Source organism: Electrophorus electricus, chromosome 4 (assembly GCF_041902795.1).
Source record: "Electrophorus electricus isolate QZ-2024a chromosome 4, ASM4190279v1, whole genome shotgun sequence".
Lineage (NCBI taxonomy): Eukaryota > Metazoa > Chordata > Actinopteri > Gymnotiformes > Gymnotidae > Electrophorus > Electrophorus electricus.
Genome location: NC_137500.1, coordinates 38,871,566 through 38,891,073, shown reverse-complemented (window position 1 = coordinate 38,891,073; position 19,508 = coordinate 38,871,566). Strand labels below are relative to the sequence as shown.

General features: G+C 46.1%; 2 protein-coding genes across 12 annotated transcripts in view; both read right to left on the bottom strand.

Moving 5' to 3' along the window:
* Positions 1–2,259, bottom strand: part of fmnl2a (formin-like 2a) — a 43,846-nt gene extending 41,587 nt beyond the window's left edge. For 4 of the 7 annotated variants that reach the window (XM_081713706.1, XM_081713704.1, XM_081713703.1 and 1 more), the window contains exon 1: positions 1,653–2,258. Coding sequence is in view for 6 of the 7 variants with exons in the window: in XM_081713704.1 (XP_081569830.1) it covers positions 1,653–1,766 (114 nt within the window). In the remaining variant the exon portion in view is untranslated. Of the gene's footprint in view, positions 1–1,652 lie in introns of all 7 variants that reach the window. The other 3 variants (XM_081713705.1, XM_035523504.2, XM_035523505.2) reach the window with 3 other exon arrangements.
* Positions 2,260–3,533: 1,274 nt separating this feature from the next.
* Positions 3,534–19,508, bottom strand: part of mylka (myosin, light chain kinase a) — a 42,395-nt gene continuing 26,420 nt past the window's right edge. For all 5 annotated transcript variants that reach the window (XM_035535390.2, XM_035535393.2, XM_081713702.1 and 2 more), the window contains 14 exons: positions 15,567–15,614; positions 14,962–15,089; positions 10,747–10,903; positions 9,170–9,481; positions 9,036–9,071; positions 8,768–8,858; positions 8,379–8,582; positions 7,679–7,896; positions 7,326–7,449; positions 6,363–6,515; positions 5,566–5,689; positions 5,373–5,463; positions 4,877–4,999; positions 3,534–4,395 (listed from right to left, as the gene is read on the bottom strand). In XM_035535390.2, the coding sequence (XP_035391283.1) occupies positions 4,166–4,395; positions 4,877–4,999; positions 5,373–5,463; positions 5,566–5,689; positions 6,363–6,515; positions 7,326–7,449; positions 7,679–7,896; positions 8,379–8,582; positions 8,768–8,858; positions 9,036–9,071; positions 9,170–9,481; positions 10,747–10,903; positions 14,962–15,089; positions 15,567–15,614 (2,039 nt within the window). In that variant the 3' untranslated portion in view covers positions 3,534–4,165. The remainder of the gene's footprint in view (positions 4,396–4,876; positions 5,000–5,372; positions 5,464–5,565; positions 5,690–6,362; positions 6,516–7,325; positions 7,450–7,678; positions 7,897–8,378; positions 8,583–8,767; positions 8,859–9,035; positions 9,072–9,169; positions 9,482–10,746; positions 10,904–14,961; positions 15,090–15,566; positions 15,615–19,508) is intronic.

The window sequence follows — 19,508 nt, the reverse complement described above, 5'->3', positions numbered from 1 at the left end:
TAGCTGCATTCATTTTCAACATAGCCTAAATAATGCCAACCACTGTATAAAACTGATGAATGAACTATTTAATAATTTACAACTGCAGCAGTGGTTAGTCATCAGGAAAATTGCCATGAGGCAAAAAAAAAAAAATTAAGAAGAGGGTTTTAAATTGAACATGAAATGCATAGAAATAACTGTAAAAGTGCATGTGTTTATAAATTATATGGATGGATGGATAGATTGATTGACTGACTGACTGACTGGCTGATTGACTGATTGATTGATTGATCGCAAAGTAGATTGTGTGGTTGTTGTAGGCCTTACGAATATAAGACTTAAATGTATTAGAGAAAATTAAGTCAAACGCTGAAGCCTTAACCCCAGCCTTAGGCACTCGTAGGAGCAAATTAAACATTAAGCCAAATGGACCCCACTGCCTCCGGGGCAGTTTTAACTATTTTACTTCCCCTATTGCCCTAGGGCTGCTCTGCTAGTGGACATCTAAGGGATTGAACTCTGTCTCTGTGTGTGTGTGTGTGTGTGTGTGTGAGAGTGAGAGTGCTAACTGGAGTTACCCATGTCACAGATACAAGGGTGTGTTTAACTAGTGATAGTGGAGCATCAGGTCTGGTGGTCTCGCCTGAATTTATAAGTCCTTAAAAAACTGGGAGGAGTGAGATGGCTAAAGTTTGTTTCTGTCAATCCATGCCTTAACAAAATTCTGAAGTTTCGGTACACACACAAATCCAACATATCAAGCTTAATCTTTTTTTTTTTCTTTTTTTTTTTTTCTTTTTTTTTAAGGGAAACAGCATCTAACTTAAACTGATTTTAGTGAGAGAATAAATATCGTGGCAGGTACTTTTTAAGATCCCAGATGGTTTTGGGATTGGCTTGCAAGAGGCAAGTGTGGACAGACAACATCTTCTCATCTAGGCACAACAGGGTCAACCTTAACTCTTTCAAGCTTAAAACTATAAAAAGGCAATCCACCCAAATCAGAGCATGTCAACGTGCCTGGGCTGTGAGGATTAGTGTTGAAAATGTGTGTTTTAAAACGACGAAACGTTTCCACACGATCACCTACAACGCTAAAACTACAGCCGTGACCACGTGACCATGGCTGGACCAAAAACGACCCGTTACTAGCCAGTGGGCTCGCGAGCTAGCTAACGTAAGTGTCTCCAAACTTCTTTTTCTCTCAGACACAAATAATTTTTAAAAGGAACTTAAAATGAATTTAAAATGAACCGACTAACTTTCAACCAAACTTTTTTTTTTGGGGGGGGGGGGGGGGGGCTTGAGGGGCCTAATTGGTTATAAATGTACAAAAATTAACTTAAAAGTAACTATTACTTAAAATGTATTAATAACAAAATCAGCACAGGTAGCAGATCCATGTCAGCAAAACTTTTCCCAGCGCTAATTAATGACATTCCTGTCAGGTCGGGAATCAACTCCTTGTTAGGTTCCGAATGAAGTGGGTTACTAACACCGTCCTTACCCATGTGTAACAAACCAGTAACCAGTTGGTTATAAATCCGCTGGTTTCCAAGGGAGGTAGCCAGTTAGCCGGCAGAACTAGCCCACCTCATCAGTCCCACACGGGCCAGCGGGAGCTAAACAAAAGACTGGATTTCTGCTTTGTTCAATATCCTTTTACTCACCAGAACAATGGCAAACCTTTCCTCCAGCTCGCCTGGGTCCGGCATGGGCAGTTTTAAAGGCATGTTGTGTCCCCTCATGTCAGACTGTTGGTCCACACTCACTGCGTTCCCCATGGTTTAGTCCTGCTATCCACACTTCGGACTCCTTTAAAAAATCTCAACCGGTTGCCCAGTAAGTGTTATATTAAATGTGCCTAGTTGTGTGGCCACTCTGTAGACTGACTGACTTGGTTAATCCTTGTCTCAACACTTCACCAAAAAAAACCCGCGACCAGTCCGGGCGTATGATTATTCTGCCTAAAAAAGTCTGTCATTATATCGTGTTTAAAAGCAACAGCGCAGCACTCGGGAGCACCTCAGAAAGCGCTGCGTTTTATCCGCGCCTTGCAGCCTTGCCACACCGCTCCCAGCGAGCCGTGCATGACGCAGACCTGCGGGTCCCCTTCTGAAGCTGCCGCGCGGAGCCCTCCCGTGCTGACCGACCGGCGCGCGCGTCTCGAGCTCCGCTGCGCCGCGCAGCGCCGCGCTGCAGCGCTTGCACGCTGCACAATACTCCCTTTCACACTGGCCTCCCACGGTTGGGCGTGCCAAAAAGTCGGAGTTGTGGAAAGCGTGGCGGTGCATGCTGTTGCATGCTGGTATTTGAAGTTCCCGTTCAGCCTTTAGATCATTTTCGTTTTGTTTTTTTTTAAAGTGAAAAAAACGAGGAGTGGCGTTAAAACATAACCAATAAAACATGTTTGTTAACTGACATCCTCAGGTGGCCTTTGTGCAGAACTTCAGTGAAATCAGCTTGGGAGTGTTCGCACTGTCCAGATGGACATTTTCGCAGAACTTGCAGGGCGTTATCCACATCAGAATAAAACTGGCACAGTCCAGCCCTTTGTCCTTGGGGAATGGGGGGGGGGGGGGAAGCTAGCAGTGCCATTTCTCCTATTTTAAAACATGGGTTTTACATAGTGGTGTCTACGCTGAAACAAGCAAAAACACACGCAGCCAAAGCAAACATATCGATGATACTGATATAGGAACCTTTTTCTATTCAATCTTAATTGTCCCTCGTGTCTTACCTATTTACTTAGTACAAAGACAAAGACAGTAGTGAAAGAGTTCATTGAGAAGGACCCACAGATGAAGTGCCCCACACACAGCGGAGACATCTGTGTGTCCAAGCTGAAGAGCTTTAAACGGAGGACAGAACTCTAATGTTTGTGTTTTTATTCCACACAGAGGGGACGGAAGCAAAGACGGACGCAGCCGCAGCTGGCGACGCTTAAGTGGCCTGAAGAGATCCTCTGCATTTAAGTGCACTACAAGGAAATGTAAAATGCCAGACAGATGCCAAAAATAAAGTCAGAACAATAAAATCTCTATGTCAGGGGATCTCAGAGAGCCTCCAGCTCACAGATGTTGCTAAATTCGTCTGCAGGACAGCCAAAGGCATCAGTGCTGTTAGGCTTGGAGTGCACACTCACGAAAAAGCAGAGGAACACGCAAACAGAGGAGACATTGTAGTCCGTGCCAGAGATATCCTGCACGCCCACCATGCACTCTCCATGCCAGGCAGGAGAGACGCGCATCAGTCTGCAGGATTGGTTGCTTAAAGTACTTATTTTCTTTCTGGATCACCAATGGTCTCGTCAGTGATCACGCAGGGCGTGTGGCACAAACATGTTGTTTTAAAATCTACCCATTTACTTTACAAGCGTGCAAGAGACCTTGAGGAAGGCAAGGGTGAACTCTCGGTTACGGAGCAGTGGGTGGGCCCCTGTGATAAGATTCCGCGCAGCAACAGCGACATCTAGTGGACATCGCTCACGGTGAAACATTTCCCCCATTAGCTCGTTCTCCTTGTACTTTCAGTAAATCACCAAAGAAACATTTATTTGTGATAAAAAATTTATTTTATAACAGTGAGTTACTACAGATGTAGTGTTTCTTATTACAATGTAATCTACACTTTGGTCAAACTAGTCCACATTATAAAAAATAAAAGAAATATAATCTACATACGTATCTAATGTAAAACAGTTAAAATGTGCTTTTCAGTTACCTGTAACAGTTATTGCTATTAATTCTGAAAGGCAACATCTCCAAACAAATGCATTAAAGTTATTATGCCTGTGCTTACACAGTACTTGAACATACAGTCATGCGAAAGTAAAACAGAATCTTCACATACAATAACGCTGATCTGGGAGCACGCAAACATGGTTCATGAGCCAGCTTGTTTAAGAAGAAAACAATTAAATACTGCAAATAATCCAAACCGCATGAAACCGGGAATGTGAATAACATGAAAATCATTTCATAAATACCTCAACACCCGCCGCCACCATGTCCGGTGTTCACGGTCATGATGGCATGAGAAGAAAAAGGTGCGTGAATAGCAGACCCAGCAGAGAGAGCGAGAGGCGTGAATCTGGGCGCACGGGCCGTCCATCCGACAGTGCGCGTGGGCAAGGAGCACATGACACTAAAGTGGAGTGCCCAGTCTGTTCATGCTTTGACACCTATTCCTCCTCCTCCTCTCCCACCATCAGCTCGACGATGAGCTCGGCCGTGCAGGTGGCCTCTCCAAGGCTGTTCATCGCCTTGCAGGTGTATTTGGCATCATCGTCGGCGCCCACTTCGGAGATGACCAGGCTGCAGTTGCCGTCCTCGTCGTAGTCGATCTGGAAGTGGCGCGTCTCCTTGATAGGCTGATCGTCCTTGTACCACACCACCTCCGGGTCTGGATAACCTGAAGGGTAAACGTGTTTTACTGGACATGTAGTTACCACTTGCTTGGGGATACACAAACGCACTCACCATTAGAGATGAGTATTAAATCCAAACCTCCACGCCCTGTACAGCGAGAGGGTTTCTGTCACCACGCACAGTGTCATGCGTCGGCCGTCATCCAAGTCCACCGACGGCCAGTTCCTGACCGCATGACTGCTGCTGGCCGAAGGTTTCTGATTGCAGAGGCCATTCTCAGCCCAGCCGTCACGGTGACGTGTACAACCCACAGCAACCTTCCTCTGCCTTCTGTGTCCACACCAGTTCAAAAGCCGCCACCACGTCCGCGTCGACGACGCCCCACCACCCAGATGACCTTTGGTGCGGTCGGGAACCGGCCAGCGATGAACGAGACGGACAAGGACTGGCACACCGGGCGTGCCCGTAGCGTGTGCCGGCAGCGGGCATGCTTGGTGCGGTGCCCGGGGCGGACGTGACCGTACCTTCGATCTTGCAGTCGAAGCGCGCAGCACTGCCCTCCACCACCTCCACGTCCTTCATCAGCGTCGTGAACGTGGGCTTCATCGCGCTCTGAAGCACGCGCTCCTGCGGTGATCGCGTCTCCTCTGCACCGGCACAAAGCCCACACGTTACTCTCCAAAGACAATATTCTACTGACCCAGCAAACTAAAAATACCGGATGGCAGAGGGGTAGCGCGAGACGACCGCGAGACGAAGGGAGACGACATGGAGCAACTGACATTCCACGGGTGAATCCATTTGCTCATTTTTCCACATCACTCATGTTAGGATGAGAACATGGTCACCCAAACCACAGAGATTTTCTGAGCATTTGTGGACATCTCTTAGTGATGAGAGTGTTCTCACTGTACAGCCCGCCAACATGTGCACAGAGGACCACAAGCTGGCATTAAGCAACCACGCACGCTGTCGTCTAAAAGAGCATGAAGTGGGAAGGGACAGCCGTTGCCACGGTACCTTCAGTCGCGGAGCCCTTCTTGGCGTGGACGCCTGCCATCAGAGCCATGGAGGAGAGGCGGCCGATGGCCCGCACGGCGTGCCCCGTTTTCTATGGAAATGGTTAACGTTTAGCCTGTGTGCTGCAGCTGGCTCATCAAAGTCCCACACTGGGAGGGCTGGGGCGACCCTGGACGGGTGGTTCTCTGCTCACCTGCCATTTCCTGCGTAGGAGGTACTTCTTCATGCGCTCCTTGGAGAGCTTTTTGGCCTCCATGTTGCTGGTGTCCTGTTTGAGCCAGTTGTGCTGGAAGCAATCCGCGCAGCTCAGTCGAGCCCTGCAGACCACGCACGCGCGCGCGCACACACACACACACACACACACACACACACACACACACACACACACACACACACACACACACACACACACACACACACACACACACACACACACACACACGCATTTGTAAAGCACATTTAAAACAAGAGTGGTGTACACGGCCGACCCATAAACACCGCACTGTACGCCACAGGCCAGTACATTACACATAATACACAAGGTAGGAATCACACACAGAGAAGCACTAACTTCTACAGAGTAAAAAAACTAAATAGAAACAGGTTTTTACTCTCATTTTAAAAACAGCCCGAGTTTTATCCAGACCTTTTACACACCCCTGCTTGTGATTACTGATCATTTATAGCACCAGATCTTTAAATGACACTTGTTATTATGAGAATTAGCCCCTAAATTCACACACTAATTTTAAAAGCTTAGCAAAATTCTCATAAGATTTATGCAGAGGTGATCAAAGGCCAGTGACCAACAAGCTCACTGGTTAAGTGATGGATACATCATCAGTAAATTTGTCAAGGTCATCATCAGTAAATTTGTCAATGTCAATTTATTACAGGCTACATTTTATATGTTATATGGACCTCAGTGATCCATAACTCCATAACTTTACAGACAGTCAGACGATTCCTGGCCTCCCACAGCTCACTCACCTCATGTCCTTCTTCAGAAGGCTGCTGATGAAGTCTTTGGCCTCCTCAGAAATCTCATCAAACGCCTCGTCCTCAAAGTCCCAGGTTGCCGAGGTAACATTGGACAGCGTCTCGTGGTCATTGTCCCCCATGAATGGAGACAAACCACTCACACTGCAAAGGGGGGAGAGAGAGAGAAAGAGAGAGGAGAGAGGAGAGAGAGAAGGGGCAGTGCAAGACAACAGAAGAGACAAGACAGAAGATAAACATCAGAGTTCAAAAGCAGAGTGAGAGTGTAATCAAGTGGAAGGCAGCTCTGTGTGAAAAACTAAAGCGATGGAAATGCAAAGCGAGTTTGCTGTGTGGAACAGCTGGGCTATTCCTCCGTTCTCGACCCCCAGCGGCTGGGAGGAGGTGTCTGCGTGCTGACACTTCCTCACTCCATCATCTTACTTTAGCACCTTCATCTCACACACCACACTGCCCTTAATCACAATCTGCTCCAGAGTCCAAAAGGCCCTGGGAAACAACTGCAAAGTTTTAAGGATTACAAACTGGGCCCAGATGTATTCTGGATCCAAGCTAATTCCCCAACAACCTTCACGCAGTGGGTTTGTCTTTTTCCTTCCAGGTTTGGGGGCAGAATCCCCAGCCTGGCATTAGGGGGAGATCAGAGAGAAGCCACAGTGCACAGACAGATGTCTTTAAAAAGCACAGCAGAGCTCACAGCTACAGTTCACCATTACAAAAAGCGGGAACCTCACTCCCATATCTCCCTCTCCATGGTCACGCCCTGCTGCTCAGTCGGACTACCACCCACTAGCTTGCACATGCCCACACACACCCACCCACCCACCCACCCACACACACACGTGCGCTCAATTCCACAAACCACTGACTCACAAAACCACTGCAACTTCAGATGGCGCCCCTGATAATATCGGCGCAAGGATAGCGCAAGAGATAGTGAGCGGTGTTACTCACAGGATGTAGCAGATGACCCCTATGCTCCACATGTCGGTAGGGTAGCCGATTGCTTCATAGTTGATCACCTCAGGAGCTACGAACTCTGGCGTACCAAACATGACCTTAAGTGAACCTGAGTTCTCTGTTGTGCGAAAGAGAAACAGCATTTCAGAGAAGGGTAGGGCAGTATTTACTTAGAAGTACATAATCAATTAAAAGTCTAAACTTTTGAGAAGTCAATTAATTCAATCATTGATTTTTTGATAAATCTGAAGAACTAACTGCTTGCAATAGCGGGATCGGGAATGTAAAGCACGCGTGATTATTTCGGCCCCCTACTGTACACGGCCTGTGCTGACTGCAGGCCTTACCGAGCCTTCGAGCAAGGCCAAAGTCAATCAGTTTGATCTTGCTCCCCGTCTTGTTCACACACATGATGTTCTCTGGTTTGAGATCCAGGTGCAGCACACCCTTCCTGTGCATGAAGCCCACGCCGTCCACGATCTGCAACACGTACTGAATCACCTCCCTCTCCGTCAGCTCAAAGTCCTCATCGATGATCCGCTCAAACAGCTCACCACCGGAGACCCTGCGCAAGGGAAGGAGGGGGTGACCGAACGTGTCACGCAGGAGCGAGGAGGAAACACGGGACATCCGGAGGGGCTTCCAGACTTAAGGTGAGTGGAAAGGACAAAAACAGCGATTGCATCGACAGGGCGGAGACGGAGAGAAGCCCGGGTTTGGAGTGGGACAGAGATGAAAGACGCATGGAATGGAATAGCACACAGGCCGGGTTTATTAATACGATTATTATTATTTATTAATACAGCTTCCCTGTCCAATAACACGGCACCTGTATCAGTATTGCCAGTAAGATTTAATGGTCCATTTGAAAGCATATAAACAGATATAAACCGGCCAATAATTCATAGTTACATAAATTCCTCTTTAAAAATCTCAAGCTCAAGTGAAGCGGAAGTGCTCAGAGAGTAACTCAGGATGAAAAGGCCTCATGTTCACCTGAAGGCTGAAGCCGGACCACCCACAGGTGAAGGCAAATGGGGTACTTACATCTCCAGCACCATGACGACGTCACACTTGGCCTCGAAGGCGTCGACGCACTGCACTAGCTTCGGGTGATGCAGGTCGTTCATTATCTGGACTTCCTGCCTCACGTTTACTTTCTCCTTCTCGGAGTACGCTTTTATAAACTTCCCTGCCCACACCTTTTTGGTGGATTTCTCTATGAGTTTGAACACTGTTCCAAATTTTCCCCTTGGACAAAGCAAAGAAAAACTCTCAGTTAAACTTCTACAATGCTTAAGAGATTACACACCTGTTTTTAAGATGTGAAATAACAGGGCTAAATAGCAAAAAATAAAAATAAATAAATAGATAAATAAATAAGAATACAGATTAATGTAGTTCTATTCACTGATCCAAACTGGGTTTAAACTCACGAGCCCAGTCGGTCTCCCACATCGTAGAGGTCTTTAACTTTCACGTCTGTCCGGATGGTCACGTCTCTGTACTCAGGATGCTTCTCCGACTCTGACAGTGTCGAGGTTTGATGGTATATAGGAGGGGGAAACATATTTATTGTCCCATTAGACATGTTGAAGTGACTATGTGCAGAATTTCCAATTTTATAAAAATGCCATTTTTTCATCTCCTTAACACATATGAAAATCCGATCAGGTCCAAATGTCCACTCCAGAGCAGGCGTACCATCATCCGAAGGCCCAAGCTCGTCTTCCTTATTCTCTGTTAAATTACAAAAAAAGAAAGTTCACTTTTAGCCAAAAGTTTTCCATTTGCCCTCAACAAGCAATTTTTCCAAGTGACCACTAGGTGGAACTCACCATCTTCTCCCACATGGTCCAGTCCTACTTCCACGGGTGCAGACTCAGCGCTAGGCTCCCCTATCCCGTAGATGTTCGCAGCTCTCACTCGGAACTTGTACTGTCTGCCGGGCATCAGGTTCTGGACACTGTAGGAGGTGCTGTTACAGGACACCAGGTCTCTCCACGCCTTGCCCACTGAGTCCCAGATCTCCAGGTTGTAAGACTGGACGGCGCTGCCTCCATCGTAGGTGGGGCCGTACCACGACAGGGTCAGGCTGGACTTGCGTATGTCTGTGGCAGCGGGGACCCGTGCAGGGGGGTCAGGCTTGTCTGGAGTGGGAAGGTCAGGAGAGCATGGTCAAAATGGGAGCAGTCTGGCAAGCAAGGAAGCTGCACCATTGTCCAGACTAGATCTGGAACCAAGACCCTGCATGCGAGTGCGCCGACACGGATCTAGAACCTCGGCCGCAGTGCCGCGTTACACAGCGTACGTGGCGATGATTTTGGCTCTACCGGTAGAGCACACAGACAGCCCGTGGGAGAAGACCGTCTACCCTCAGTGGCACATAATACACCCCGACACGGCTCTCAGCACTTCAGTACTTCAGTACCCCTTCTGAAGTGTCAGCAGCACCAGACAAGACATCACTACCTAATTAATGACCCAGTGTAGCAACCCCGAGTGTCTGAGTAGCCTGAAACACTGCCCTCCAGCACAAATACTGACTCTTCAGAGAAATGTGCCTGCTTCCAGGAAGCAGGTGATGGGGGCTTGTACTCACAGCTCACCAGGGCCACTACAGTACGTCTCCGTTTCGACACTGCAAATAAGACTTTGGACAATTTGCCAGCTGACAACTGTAACAGAGTCTGTAGTGAAGGAAGAAAAGAGGCCGATTACACCGCGAATCTGGCCGACAGTTCAGCCGCACGGGCTGCGGCGGGTGCCAAGTACCAGACGGCTTCGCTTTGTGTCAGTGTAATGGAGGTTTGTGTACAACAGCTGTGTGAGTAACGATGTGACTGCCGAGCTGGTGGGCAGGCCTTTTAACGCCACCCAAACCGATGACGCGTCATGTGTAGCACTCTCTGAAGAGAGATGCACTGAGCTGCCACTTTTGGGAGGCAAAAGAACTCTATTTAGATTTTCAGCGCCATGACACATTTCTGATTAGGGAGGTTTAGCTCTTGGGATAAACACTGTTTATTCAAGTACATTTCTAATATTCTTTCTTAGAGATACCGCCGAGCTCGCGACGGAGTGTGTGGTCAGCACCTTATGCGAAGTTCAGTAGAGTGAGAATTAAATGAGTCAAACGTGTTAACGCAGCCCTGTGCTTTTAAGAGGACTCTCTGCTAGTGCAGGCACTGAGAAATAACCGTACTGAAGGTAACAGGAATTGTAGCCATTTGTGCTGCATCATGCCAATGGCTTTGGACACAGCAGTTTTACGAGACAGCAGAGTCGCGGGTCAGGGTAAAAGAGAGCCGGTCCCGGGCTTGCCAGACGGGGACAGGCAGCCCGACGCACATGCGAGAGTGGGGCACCAGCCACCTAAAGGCTGACAGAGGCTTCGGGGATGAAGCAGTCTTACCCACGATGGTGAGGTTCAGGGCAGCTTGCTTCATGCCATAGCTGTTCCTGATCTCGATGGTGTAACATCCACAGTCCTCCTGCTGCCCGCTGGCTATGGTCAGCTGGCTACTGGACTCGGTGCTCTGAAGGACGATGCCATCTCTACCTTCCTGAATCTGGGGCAACAAAGACAGGTAACTGCTCTGCACACAGGAGTCAGGGGGCAGTTATTCTGAAAACAAGACCCTACACGAAGTGCATTTTATGTGGGTGGCTGGCCAACATCAGATTTTAAAAGATAAATTTCATTTTTGTGGCTGAGGTGGAAAAAAAAAAAAAATGAGGAAATCTACTGTTTGGTTTGCCTGTGCGGTTCCGATTGTGAATCCCACCAGCTTTGAAGGACAGATTCTAAAATTCAACTCTACGAATCCTTTAGTTTGTGTGCTGCCAAAAACAAAGAAAATCTTTATTCGTAAATGTTCTGAATCTCTGTCCACAATGATGACTTTTTAGAGCGGAATATTTTAGGGGGTTTTAAGACTCCTGCCTGCCATACCAACAGAGAATGTGTTTCGTCCACCTGCTGGTTTTGTGCCGTTGTAAGGCACGGACGCTCCTGAGTGTGGACAAAACTGTCTTGTTCATCTCACGGCTTATTAGACACTGGCTTTTCAAACCATTAGTCAGCAGGTTCTGATCTGGGGTAAGTCAGCAGATCTGCTGTTTGTAGACAGAATATTTTTTAGAGTTTAAAATTAATCAAGTTATCATCCCATTTACCTCAGGCCTTGAAGCACCCCCCCCCCCCCCAAAAAAAAAAAAAAAAATCTGACATTTTTTACAGATAAGACTGTAAACATTACCGCCCGTTTACACCTTACATTAACATATGTTTCACATCCAAATTGTATCTGGTTTCATTTTGGCCGCATTCACCCAGTGTGACCAGATGAGATCAGATCTTACTTTCGGATTCTTATTTTTTGTAAAAACAACGTGCACATTGTTAATGCTTATTCCTGAAACCCACTGTAAACATGGGTCAATATAACCACTGTATTAAATGCTATTCAAATGTCAGAAACTGTCTACAAAAGACACTGAAGCGTCAGTTCCGGCAAAGCAGAAGTTTCTGTATGGCATCTGTATGGCATAGGCTCTGAGTTCACTTACTTTTGTCTTAGATTCTGTGAAATTCAAGGCTTGTTGTCTAAACCTATTTGTTAGTTGCTTGGTAGCGGTAATTACTCACTACAGGTGTAGTTTCGCCCTGAACTTAGGTGTGAATTGAAGGGCGGGCTCAGCACTTATTGAACTGACTTAAATTAGGACGACTCAACATCTAGAGGAGGTGTGGTGTTCTCAATCAGTTCATCTACATCCCACCTACAGGACTTCACAAACTCAGCTAAGTATCTTCTCATATTATCTTAATAACCCTGGCTAACAGAAACACTTCGCTGCCACAGGAGAGAACTAAGGACTGCAGAGAGGAGGTGGAGGAAATCTTGCATAGATTCAGATCTTAACTCATACAAGTCTCTCCTTTACAAGTTCTCACTGGAAGTAACATCTGCAAAGTCATCCTACTACAGAGAGAAGTTCGAATCATCATGTGATCCACACAAGCTCTTCACTATTTTTTCTTCTCTCCTTAATCCTCCCTCTCCCTCCTTCCTCATCTCTTACTCTGGAAGATTTAATCACCTTCTTTGAGGAGAAGGTTGCAGCAATCCACCAGTCCTTTTTCTCTATTCCCACTCCTCCAACTAATGTGCATTCCCCAACATCCAACTCTCTGACTTCTTTTTCTCCTCTCTCCACAGATGAAATTCTTCAACTCCTGACTTCCAGCAATCTGACTACATGTCTGCTGGATCCAATTCCTTCTGCTCTGTTCCAGACAATCGTAAGAGATCTGCTTCCTTTCATCTCTGTCATCATCAACAACTCCTTATCTTCTTGATACGTGCCTACTGCATTCAAAACCGCCAGGGTGGTACCAATCCTCAAGAAGGCCAAACTTGACAGCTCTAGCGTTACCAACTACAGACCGGTATCACTTCTCTCTTTCCTCTCAAAAGCCCTTGAAATGAGCAGTTTAAAATCAATTGTCTCTTTTTCTCACCCAGAACCAGCTGCATGATCCCAATCAGTCTGGCTACAAACCGGCACATTTTACAGAAACGGCCCTCATAGCGGTGACTGAGAAACTTCATGCCACTAAAGCTGCCAAACAGTCATCTGTTTTGAATCTTCTAGACCTTTCAGCAGCCTTTGACACAGTGAACCACAACATTGTTCTCTGTTCTTTCCGGGCTTGGTGTGACTGGCTCTGCTTGGAGATGGTTTCAGTCCTATCTGGATGGACGGTCCTATCAGGTGACATGGAGAACATCCACATCCAAACCGTGTAGACTCTGCACTGGTGTTCCACAAGGCTCAGTATTGGGCCCCCTTCTCTTCTCTTTGTATACGCGTTCTCTTGGTGATGTAATATCTTCTCATGGTTTCTCCTACCACTGCTATGCTGATGACACTCAATTATTTCTCTCTTTTCCACCCTCTGACACGCAGGTCTCCAGACGTATCACGTCATGGATGACAACCCACCACTTGAAGCTCAACCCCAGTAAAACTGAGCTTCTGTTCATCCCAGGTACTCCCAACCCTTACCATGACCTCACAGTTTCCTTGGAGAATTCCCTTTTAATCACAGTCCGAAGCTGCCCGTAGCCTGGGCGTAACTTTGGACAACCAGTTTTCGTTCTCAACTCATGTTTCTAATCTAACCCGGTCTTGCAGATTCCTCCTTTGTAACAAATGAAGGATTCGACCCTTTCTTTCGCAGGAAGCTACCCAGGTGCTTGTGCAGTCTCTTGTGATCTCAAAGCTAGACTACTGCAACTCGCTACTTGCTTGTCTTCCTCTAAGAGCCATCAAACCTCCACCACTTGTCCAGAATGCAGCAGCACGACTGGTCTCCAATCTCCCAAAGTTCACACGTTACTCCACTGCTGCGCTCCCTTTATTGGCTCCCTGTAGCTGCATGCATCAGATTTAAAACCTTGATGCTTGCCTACAAATCCAAAAATGGACCAGCCCCTTCACACATGAGGTCAATGGTCAAAGCCCGATCTGTACCTTGAGTACTTCGAACCTCAAGTACGGCCCGGCTTGAAATACTTTGCTTCAGGTCTCATGGACGACAAGCATGGAGACTATTTTCTGTTCTGGCTCCAAGATGGTGGAATGAACTCCCGCTTGTTGTCGGGACAGCAGAGTCCCTTGCAGTCTTCAAACACAGACTGAAGACCCGTCTATTTGCAGAATATTTAAAGGACAACTGACACTGCTCACATATTGACTGACTAAATTAGTACTTATTGTAGGGTATTGTTTATTACACTGATGTTGTTTAACAAACTCTAGCACTTATTGTTTATTGCACTTATCATTGTTTAAGATAGACATTGTTTAAGATATTTGTACATCTAGGCATTAGCAGTGATCCCTGTATTTCAACAGCATTCTAGTTCATTGGTATATTGGACTCTAACCTACTGTACTGTACTAGGATATATTCTATGAGTAAATGACAAAGCACTTTTGTAAGTCGCTCTGGATAAGAGCGTCTGTTAAATGCTGTAAATACAAATAATTTATACCATTGCGTACGATTCCAGACTTTCAGTTTTAATTTGTGAGAAAGTGCAAGTGTCAACAAAATGTCCATTTATGTAACTGTATCGGATATATTTATATTTACGGCATTTAGCTGACACTTTTATACAAAAGAAAGAATACAATTATGGCTGAGTACAACTTCAGCGATTGAGGGTTAAGGGTCTTGCTCAGGGGCTCAACAGTGGCAACTTGGCAGTTGTGGGGCTTGAACCAGCAACCTTCCGAGTACAAGTCAAGTACCTCAACCACTGAGCTATTATATTTGGCTCTCCCAAATTAACACCTTATGCCTTTTATTCTGTTTATTCTGCTAAATGCAGAATGATGTTAGTGTTTATGAACACTATGACATTTGTATGTCTGTATGCCCCTCATGCAGAGCTGGCTTGTAATCTAGCACACACATTGTACAGGAATCCTGTTACACCAGTGTTACACATATGACTCTGGTGTTCATTGCATTTCTGTGCGTTTCAGTGTATTTTGTAATTGGTGCGTCTCTGATTAAGCCACTAAACATTTCAGCCACGTGCTCACTTCTTACCGGTTTACGAAACTTGAGCCAGGTGCAGTGGATGGGCGGAGCTCCAGAGAACCTACAGAGCAGAGTTATCCGCTCACCTGCCAAGATCTTCATATCATCAGGAAACTGCAGGATCTGAGGGGACATCCCTAACACACACACACACACACACACACACGCGCGCGCATGCAAGCGCACACGGTCGGCAAACACTCTATTACCTGCACAGTCCCAACTCCATGTGCACAAACAGACTGTGTGAGTACGGTCAGAAACAGCACTTCAGACACTAGTCTTTCTATTCACACATAGACGCAACCATCACCGTAGAGCGCCAACAGCTGGTGCCAATCTGGGAGGATGTGTGTTCTACTGCAAGTGCGTCCTGTCAGAAGCCAAGGGTGTTACTGGGAAAACATTTACGCAGTTCCAGAACTCCCACGGCAAATTGTACCATAGGCCTTTTTAAGGCATGACTAACCTCACTGAACTCACGGCTAAGTAAAGTTGACCCACTTTCCTTTTCATAAGTAACAAATTGCTTTAAAGAGGACAGAATAAAGTGCACTGGCTCCACTGCCTGCTCAGAGGAATGCTGAACTGTTTTTCTCCCAGGATGCGGTTACCTTGTTTTGGGGGCGTTTTTGGAGGTGGCTTCTTTATCCTGGCCTCAGCTGAAAAAAGAAACAGATGCGAATCAGGTCTGATGAACGAGGCGATTCCGCATCAGACTCGACCGCAATGCCCTGTAAGGTAACAAGCTTTAACGAGCAAAACACTGTTATCCAGAGGGCCTGAAGGTATAGCGCAGTACAATTACATTACGTTTCATTTCCAGTATTTAGCAGATGCTCTTTTTCTGGGCAACTTGTGCATGTTTACTTGTGCATGTCTGACGGTATGTGTTCTCTCTGTGGTTCGAACCTATGACTGTCACTGGCACCAGAATCTATTTGCTCCACCAGCAAGGAAGAACGTCTCCACATTCACAATTCCTGACAATTCTTTTTTCATAATGATTAAGAAAGTCAAAGGGCATGAGCAAGCGCATGCATGCACGCACACACACACACACACAAACTGAGCATGCAGCCCATGGCATCATGGAGCATGGGCTCTGGAGTGCATATACGGAATGCAGGGACTATATTCAATGGTCCGATAAGCAAACTCTGGGAGCGAGGAGGTGGTGGGGGTCTCATTCTGCTCTGGACATCCTGAGAGAGATCAGCTGCTCACGTCCTTTTAGGCTTTGCCTTTTTTGGTCATACTAAAAATAGTCCCCAAAGAATCTAGGAAATATTTCTTGGCCCTATTTACTTTACATCTGATTGGCGTCATGAAATAATGTGGAAGAAGGGCCAACTCACACAACCTCCAAGACGCAGTGGCAACAGCACAGACAGAGCAGTCTGAAGCAGAACTTAAAGATATAAACACATGTTTCTGCGCTTTTCAGACATTCCTGCTGAAAAGAATTTCTGAGCCTCTTTGTAGAAAAGAAAACATCCTTTCTCCAACTATTTCTGTTTCACAGCTCCAGAAAGGCCCTGTCCAACAAAACAGATGTTAGTCGATAAGGATTTGAATAGAGCAAGATGTTTCCATGCGACACAAAGACAAGACAATGAAGAAAACGCGTGAAGCACTAACGTTGCGCTTGAGAGCAGAAAGGTCTTCGCCAGCTCCGCAGCTCGGTTTAGGAGTGAAACCTGGCTCCTCGCTAAGCCCACCAGAAGTCCACTCCTTTGGGCTATGTGTAGGCAGCAGCGCAGTCTCACATGTACAAACCATGGTGGAGACACACCATTAGAGAGAGGTGCTGAGACCCGCTAATGAAACCAACTGCCACAATATCTGACACCAGGTCAAAGCTGAGAGACTCTGAGAGGCCCAGCTACTCTGCAATCTTTTGTTGCAAAATAAAATGCGTTTTTCTCAGCAAAACCAATCAATCAATCAGTGTGGTATATAATCAGAGTACTGTAGAATTCAAACATTTTATAAATGCATATTGTATCGAAAATATAATCAAACCTTAAGCTCAGAATCTCACATGCGAGTCTGTGCCCTGCACACACTCCAACGTGACAAGGCCAATGCATTAACCCCACCTGTCCTTTGACACCCAGCCAGGGGACACTGTGGGAAAGAGGCTTGACCTCATCAAACGTCCTCACTGAGAGGGGTAGAAAGGCTCATATAATTCACTAACGGACCTCAGCATCCCAAACTAGCCAGCAGCTAGCCTGTGAACCACGTCATCTACACGGAAGTGGCCTATAGAATTAACATTTAAATGAATGGTTCTGCTTTAATTCACCGGGCTGTTGCATAAACTGCAGGTCCAGTCAGATAAGCTGCAGCAGTCATCTAACAGAGGTCAGACTGAACTGCTTTCTACAGAACGTGTACAACAGGCCACACACCAGCTTTTACAATCAAGATTCTTTTGTCAAGAAGACACACTGGAACAAGATAGCACCATCTATAAGAGGTTTCAAAAAACAACCATGTGTTTTTCAGTTCACTGTTCCCTCAGAATAACACCTTACATATCTGGTGTACTCTTTCCTGTCTTGTGGTGTGTAGAGTGAATGGGGCCAGTGGATTAAAGATGCCTCACTTAAAATAGCACGTAAAATCTCCTGACGGCATTCTTATTGGATCTTAACAGCTGCCAATCAAACTGGTACTATAGCACTTTCTAACATACGAGCCTCCGCCCCAGAAACGCAGTAGCCTTCATGGCACATGAGAATCTAGTCATTTTACAGCACTTTTTGACAACAGACCGTGTCAAAAAAGTCCAGGGTTTTGAACTGTTCATAGCTCAGCTGCTCTGTTTTTCCACAAGGTCATGATGCTAAAAAAAACTTGGATTTTTCTGATCCGAACCAATATTTTTATTATAGAACTAGAGAGAATTAGAGCTTTGCAGGTAATCTTTAACACACAAAATATCAAAAATCAAACCTTGATCACATCAAACCTATAAATGCATGTATCGTTACACCCCTAAGGTGGCCAGCAAGAGAGGATGTTAATGTTACAAATGGAGGGAAGACTGGCTCTCCCAACTGATGGGCTGATGGCATAGAAGGCTGAACAGAGAGGTGTGTCCCGAGGGGCATGTCCAGCTCAGTGTGGCCCCACGCTGGCCTGAAGCCCCACCCCCTCTCTCACACTGCAGTGCAAAGGTTAACGTTTTCCAACAGCCCGTACAATACCAGTGTTATGTTTTTAGCATTGTGACGTTTGGTTACAAATTTCCCATGAAGGATTAGCTGCAGAATAAGAATGTAACCCCACATTGAGCCTCTGATACATGTGTGATAGAGAGGAAATCAGGGCTATGCAAGAGTTCTGTGGCCACGGGAAATTATTCACACTTTAAGCACACACTTCCTGTTTCCTCGCTGTAGATGATACAGAATATACTACATCTAAAGAGAGTACTAGTCTGCCATAGTCACTAAGCCCAGCTCAACACACTGGCATATAGTCACTAAGCCCAGCTCAACACACTGGCATATAGTCACTAAGCCCAGCTCAACACACTTATGTAGCTCACTACACTGTACTAAGAAATATACTAATATGTAGTACCAGCATGAACTGAAATGTTCAGTTTTATTTATACGTCAGTCCGTTTAAATCAGAGACAATTCTCACAATTCATGACGGAGCAACGTCACTCTACTCAGAAAACGCCTTGGGAATCCTGGTTGGCAATCAAATCAGACCAGTGTGTCATGTTTGCTCTCCTCCACATTAAAACACACCGATGAAGGTCAAACTGGACCAGCGCCGTGAGACGCTACTGGTGAGCCTCTCGTTCGTGACATCAGATTACGCAAGAGGTTGTAAAGATGTACTACAGCAGTCACTAATGTGAACACCACAACAGCTGTCAGTGTAAAAGCCTAACTCACTCGAACATCCACATCCTATAATATGGATTATATCCACAGCCTAACATGGGCTATAATCTACAGCCTAACATGGTCTATAATCCACAGTCTAACATGAGCTATAATACACAGTCTATAATCCACAGCCTAATATGGTCTATAATCCATAGTCTATAATCCATAGCCTAACATGGTCCATAATCCAGTCTATAATCCACAGCCTAACATGGTCTATAATCCACAGTCCATAATCCACAGCCTAACATGGTCTATAATCCACAGTCCATAATCCACAGCCTAACATGGTCTATAATCCACAGTCCATAATCCACAGCCTAACATGGGCTATAATCCATAGCCTAACATGGGCTATAATCCACAGTCTAACATGGGCTATAATTCATAGACTATAATCCATATCCTAACACAGCAGCAGCGAACATGCCCAGGTTCTAAGAGTAACCGTTCTGCCGCCTCAAGCAGCCAATTTCAGAAATTAATTTTATCTTCAGGTTTGAGCTCATCAGAAAACCCAGAAGGAAATGCTTGGAGGGGCTTTTATTTTTTTACCTTGAACTGACTGTCCCTGTGAACACGACATAAAATGGAAGCATTTTCTTGCATTAGGTGTCTGCCTGTATTCAGTGCTCCGAG